Source organism: Corvus kubaryi, unplaced genomic scaffold, assembly GCF_017639235.1.
Source record: "Corvus kubaryi isolate FWS band 111438036 unplaced genomic scaffold, C.kubaryi_AGA036_p1.0 136, whole genome shotgun sequence".
Taxonomy (NCBI): Eukaryota; Metazoa; Chordata; class Aves; order Passeriformes; family Corvidae; genus Corvus; species Corvus kubaryi.
Genome location: NW_024580670.1, coordinates 9,635,522 through 9,641,521, shown reverse-complemented (window position 1 = coordinate 9,641,521; position 6,000 = coordinate 9,635,522). Strand labels below are relative to the sequence as shown.

General features: G+C 46.3%; 1 protein-coding gene across 5 annotated transcripts in view; it reads left to right on the top strand.

Moving 5' to 3' along the window:
- The first annotated feature begins 6 nt into the window (after positions 1-6).
- SLC6A6 (solute carrier family 6 member 6) overlaps positions 7-6,000 on the top strand; it is a 57,915-nt gene continuing 51,921 nt past the window's right edge. For 2 of the 5 annotated variants that reach the window (XM_042016556.1, XM_042016534.1), the window contains exons 1-2: positions 7-196; positions 4,616-4,651. Coding sequence is in view for 2 of the 5 variants with exons in the window: in XM_042016525.1 (XP_041872459.1) it covers positions 752-782; positions 4,616-4,651 (67 nt within the window). In the remaining 3 variants the exon portion in view is untranslated. Of the gene's footprint in view, positions 197-575; positions 783-4,615; positions 4,652-6,000 lie in introns of those variants that run through there. The other 3 variants (XM_042016525.1, XM_042016515.1, XM_042016544.1) reach the window with 2 other exon arrangements.

Here is a 6,000-nt window from a genome sequence, read left to right as displayed (position 1 = left end):
TTTTTCCACTCAGCAGGATGGGTGATGCTCAAAGCTCCCTCATTAGACAACAGACACGAGAGGTCAGGAAGAAAGCGCTTATAAATTACCGTTTCCTCCTGCTCGGCGCTGCTAGTCGCGCCGCACCGCTCCGCCGGACGCGCCGCACCGCCGCAGGGGCGCAGCGGCGCGCAAGCACCGCGGCCAGCGGACACAGGTACCGGCACCTCCCGGGCGGGAGGGCGGGCGGGCAGCGGGGCTGCCGCCGCTGCTGCTGCCGCTGCGGTGGTGGCGGCGGCGGGGCTGGCGCGGAGCGGCGCGGATCGCCCCTCGCTGCCGCGGCGAACAAAGGGGCGGCCGCTCCGCGCCCAGCGGAGCCGAACCGAGCCGGGCCGGTGGCGGCTGCATCGTCCTCCCTTTGTCCGCCTCTACTCGCGGAACTCCCGGGCGCGCTCTCCCTTCCTCCCTTCCATTTCTCTATTAATTTATCCTTCTCCTTCCAGCCCCCTCCTCCCCAGCTCTCCCATTAACCCAGCGGTGTTTTTCCTCCCCAGAGGTTATTTTCCCCACACCCCCCCCCACACCTTGCGTTAACTTTTTTTGGCGATAACGTTCTCAGCCATTCCCCGCTGGCGGTCCTCCAGCACATCGACGGCGCACGCTTCTCTTCCCGGCTATTTTTGCCCATTTTTTCTCTCCTTCCCACCCCTCTCCACTGTTTTTTTTTCTGTCTGCCGTGCGCTAACCTCGAGTGAAGAGACTGGTACAGGCAATGCTACATCTGATGCTAATGGGCCTACCTGGTGGGTAGTACCGCTGCTGCTGCTTTCTTGTTATTTCCCTTATTTTTCTTTTTATTCCCCTCATTTTCCATTTATTTTGAGGGTTCTTGACATACTGAAATCAAAGTAGTGATGGGGCTTGGAAATAAAACACAGGGACTGCACAGGGCATGTTACTGAGCTCAGCGTGGTGTGAAGGGGTGATAATTCTGGGTTCGTCTGGGGGTAACTTGTATCCAAAATTCACCCGCTGGCTTTAAGATAATGAATGCCCATCGCTGTCTGATATTGTACCAGGCGGTATGTGGGAGGACTCACAAGGTTTCCATATAAGAACATGGGAGAATTTATTTCACCCAGGCGAAGAAATGTGCAGAGTATGTGTTATTTATGACTCTGAAGGCAAGCTGTGTTGTCCTTAGGCAGCTTCAAGAGTGGCAAAACTTGGCATTTAGAAATTGTAAAAGCTGATTTCTGCTGTTTAATAAGAGCTGTGTTTAAAGGGAAGCACGGATGAAAATAAAAAAAAAGAAAGAAGTAGTGGGAGAGGATCCAGATAAACATGAAGAAATACAACCCCACGCTGATTCCAGCACAGTTTGTGCCGAGGTGTAAAGATGGAGGTTTTTGATTAGTTCCCATGTTTTTTAACCGTATTGGGAAAGGCATTAAGAAAATGTGCCGAGAGGAGCTGGTTACGTTGATAGTACTATTTTGGTAACTGCATTTTTTATTTTATTGCTTGCATGTGAAAATGTTTTGAGTTTTGGACTAGCAAAACAGTGAGGCAGTCCTGACGGGGCACATGTCATCGGCTGTGTAATTCGGGGCTCGGATGACAGTTGCTACCGGTTTAGATTTTATGGCTTTAGGTTTGAGGGTAAATCAGCCCGTTAAAACCTGCTGCTGTGGAATTTAGATGGGAGAGGCTTTGGTGAGAACTCTGATGGTTGTTGACAGCCGGGTGCTTACCTCTGGGTCTGCGTTCAGTCGAGCTGACTGCTTTCTGGCATTGCCTACCTTTGCCACAACTGTTATGGAAAGGTTTCCCTGAAGGTTATTGGGGTTTTTTTTAAGCAAAATGTGTGAGCAGCTGAGGCAGCCAGCAGCGTGACAGTGACGGTGTCCCTCACCCCGACCAAGTCGAGTCTGAAGCACGAGTGCAGAGGGAGGATGTCTGTGTTGCCCTGGTTAAGCTAACACTGGAAACTTTATTTTTGGTACTTTCAGAGATAGTATCTTCCTGTTTCCCCTTCAACTGTCTCTTATCTGCTTTGCATGTCCTTTTTTTTTTTCTTTTCTTTTTTCTCTTTATTTGCCTTTCACCTCTGTCCCTTCCCCTTCCCACCTCTCCCACCTTGGTGCACTAAAGCAGGTCCCACTGGAGGGCGACAGACACTTTTCCCCTGCCTGGTGCTGCCCGGGGGGACCCCGACCCCGCGGCCGGGAGAGGAAAGGCCGCTTCTGGCTGTCATTTATTAACCTGCTTCTTTCACCGCGCGCTGTGAGGGTTATTTTCTGTCATACTTGGCAAAAAGCAGGAGGTCACAGGTGGCCTCCTGATATCTGTAGGCCCCGAGAAGGTGGATTTGTTCTCGGAGGTGCTGTATCCAAATCCTGCGGTGTTTGGTTTGTTTGTTTAGTAATCTTGGTCTGGAATCCGGTGGAAATTTGGAATCCTTCAAATGTTACCGACTTCTCTTTTATTTTCTTTTGCTGTAACCAGGAAAAATTTGGTGTACAACTCTTCATTGATAGTCTCAAATGTGAAGCTTTTGGGTGGGTTGCCTGGAGCTTTCATGTCAGAGGTGAAATGTTGGGGCAGTGGCAGCAGGCTTCAGTCGGTGTGAAATGCTGGCAGAAAAGAGGTGCCACATTACCCTGGAAAACTAGGAAGACACTTTAGGTTGGCTTGCTCTTGCTGCAGAGTGCTTGGGAAACCTCCCGTGCCTGAGTGGAGTTCTGTTTGTAAAGCCCCCGTGAGGATCTTGTCTTACAGCTAATCATTGCTAATATTTCAGTGAGGGTTTTTTTAATCAATACTCTTAGTGTATCTTAGTGGCTTCCAGCCAGGACCTATGGGCTGGATGTTTCCAAAGAGACTCTTGGGCACTTTCCAGGCAGCAATACTCCTAGGATTTTCATCAATGCACATCAAGGCTTAGCAGCAATCCCCTATTATTTTAATTTTGCCCCTTCTAGGTTTTCCAATGCCCCACATTTTTGCCGCCGTGGGCAGTGGGGCAACATTGCACTAATGCCCCAATGGCAGTGCTGCCAGTTCCACCAGTAAGGGGAGTGTCTGCAGCGGTGCCCTTCCTGAGGTTGTAATCATGCTGGCAAACAACTCTGAAAAGATTATGCTGATTAGTTTCTTTTAAATTTAACCATATTACAACACATAAAAATGGATGGGAAAGCCATGGTAGTTACAGCCTTTTGTAACTAATGTTTATTTGATTGGTCATATGAGTAAATTGTAGATCATTTAAGAAGTGAAGCTTTGAATAGATTACCCAGTCGGATTAGTGCCTTCGACTTCTTTTCATCACTAACTTAATTTACGTGACCAGAATGGATCAGGGTAATTTTTTTAAAAGTAATCCTGTGTCTACTCCAGTAAGGGCTCTATATACAGAACTAAAATTTATTCTAATGCCACTCTAGGGGGGTTGCTTGCAGGATTGGGTCCTTGGCCCTTAGAAGGAAAGCAGGTGGATGAAAATGCAATGATTAAATATTTGTTGAATTTCTTCCATACATGCCTATTTACTTGAATCCTCAGCCATTGTATTGCCATGGATTTAATTGATTGGTGTGAGCTGAGTATGATCCCAAGGCACGTAAACTTCAGAAAAAGCCCTTTAAATTGCTTACATAGTAGCTAATATTGACACAAGGTAATATAGTAGAAATTAATTTAAAATGCCACTCTTTACTGTCCTTTTTCCCCAAAAAACCTGCTGTTGGAAGGGCTGCTGTGTTGCCAGTCCATGACTCCGAAACCATGGCTGGTGTCCTACAGCATCTTCTGTATTTCTGTATTTCTGTCAGTCTCTTTTTTTCCAATGTGTCCAGATTTACACCAGCAAAAAGCCATTTAGTGCCAGCCCTAAACCCTGTTCTGAGAGCACCCACCGAACCCACCAGCCCGGCTGGTGGAAGGGGAGTTTGAATCAAATGGCACCAAGCCTGGGGTGGGTGGCAGCCCCATGGGTGCAGGAGGTGGCTGTTAAGGCCTGTTGGGAAGGTTCCACATTCTAGCAGTTGCTGGGTTTCCTCTTGTGGTTATCTATCGCTCAGAATTGTCACAGCCTCGACGGACGCCTTCGCTGCTGTGGCTACCCAGCCTGGGCTTGAATGCAGCCAGTGCTTGAGCACTGGCATGGAAAAACAACCCTGCTGTGCCAAAATGCAGCAGGAGGGCCCTGCTTCAGGGTGTTGGTGTAGGTCCCATGTCCATAGGTAGGAGAACAACGCATACACTGAGCCATGGGGTTTTCTCTGAGCTGGAATGTAGTTTAAAATCCTGTTATTTTTAAATTTTTCGATCCAGATCACATGGCATTTGTATTTTATTTCACTGTTGCAGTGTAATTTTCTGCTATTTAGATGGATATAGTCATATCTCCTGTGACGTTCTACATAGGATGAAACAAGAAATGATCTCTTGTTTTGGCATTGAGTCTATATTGAGTGTCCTAGTGTTCTTCAAATAAAAGTTTTTACTGATGAAATCAGAAAACGCAGTGCATTATAACATCGAAACCTGCCTGACTTATCTTGCTGGACGCATTTTTTTTCCTTTAAAATATTTTTCCTTTTTCTTTTTCTCTTTTTTTTTTTCCAAACAGGAAAAGAAAATACATTCAGCAGAGACTCTTCTTCATGTAAGTGTTATTTATGCTTGTTTATGAAATTACAAAAGGCTTTAAAAGCTCATTAAAACGTTCAAATACTTAACACTTACCATCTGTTTGTAGAAACCAAGTATAGAGCATGTAAAAATAGGCTGTAGTTCTACAGCAATAATGCTCAGCAACTGATATCTTAAATCTGTCTGTGCAGTTCTTCTGTGTGTATCACCACAGAATTTAGAAAAGGTTGCAAAGCACTTTGCAGACATTTAAACAGCATGCCCATAAAGTTGGTGTGTAAATCCTGGAGGGATAATGTTAAAATGGTTTGCCCAAGGCAGAGGAGATACATAAGTGAGAGGTGGATTTAGCACCCCAGAGTCCTTGATCCTCAAACCCTGTGACAAAAGTCAGCCTTTCTGCCTTGGATCCTACAGAATCCAAGTTCTGCCCATAGAGCCATTTGTTGTGTGCACGTGTGCAAATGTGTGCATGTGTCTGTGTGGGTAAGAGAGAGTGTGTGTACGTGTACCTGGCCTCAAATAGCCTGTAGGTATTTCAGGCCTTCTCTACAATCTATGGTGATGCCCATTAAAGTAAGAGTAGATGCCACCAACCATTGGTGTATACTGTTGCAAATGTTTTGTGAAAGCATTTGGCTCCAGCCTAGCTCTCGGTCTGGGGGAGCCTGTTAAAGTATTTTTCGTGGGACTGAGAAAGCTGCATGTCATAAAAACACAACAGGTTTTTTTCCACACCATCTAGTGACCTGGGTTTTTTTGCATATCTCAGCTTTGAAAACTGTTGAGTAGTATAGGAAGCTCTGCTCTGGTATTTCTTCCTAGTAAATAAATCTGATTAAATGTTTTAAGGGGCTGCATAGATGAAGACTCTCATTGCCTTTATGCAAAATTAGCTTAGCAAGGAAAATGACTGCATTGTTCCCAATGCAGGGCCTGCTTTGCATAACTTCCAAGCATGTACTGTGTCCAGTGGCATGGCAAGCCCACGAGCACTCACCTCGGGCTGATTTCCCATAAGTCAATTTTTTTTTTTTTTAACAACATGTATCTCGGAATTGCAGCACTCCATTATGCTTGCGTAGCAACTTGCTGGTTAATATGTAGCAAAATGCCGTGTGGTAACAAATGTTTTTTTGCTATTGTTGAGCTGGAATGTTAGTTCAGCTTCTAGATAAAAGTGGCTTGCGCAAGGCGTCCCGGTAGACCATGATTTCTGTGGCTTGAACAGTAGTTCTGTAGGCAACCGTGTTCTGCTCTTCGTCTCCCCCGTGCTTCCCTTCATCTTCCATGTGAGCGAGGGGTGGGCTGACAGAAGGGCAGGAGCTGGCAGCCCTTTGCATCCTGCAAAGCACCAGCGTG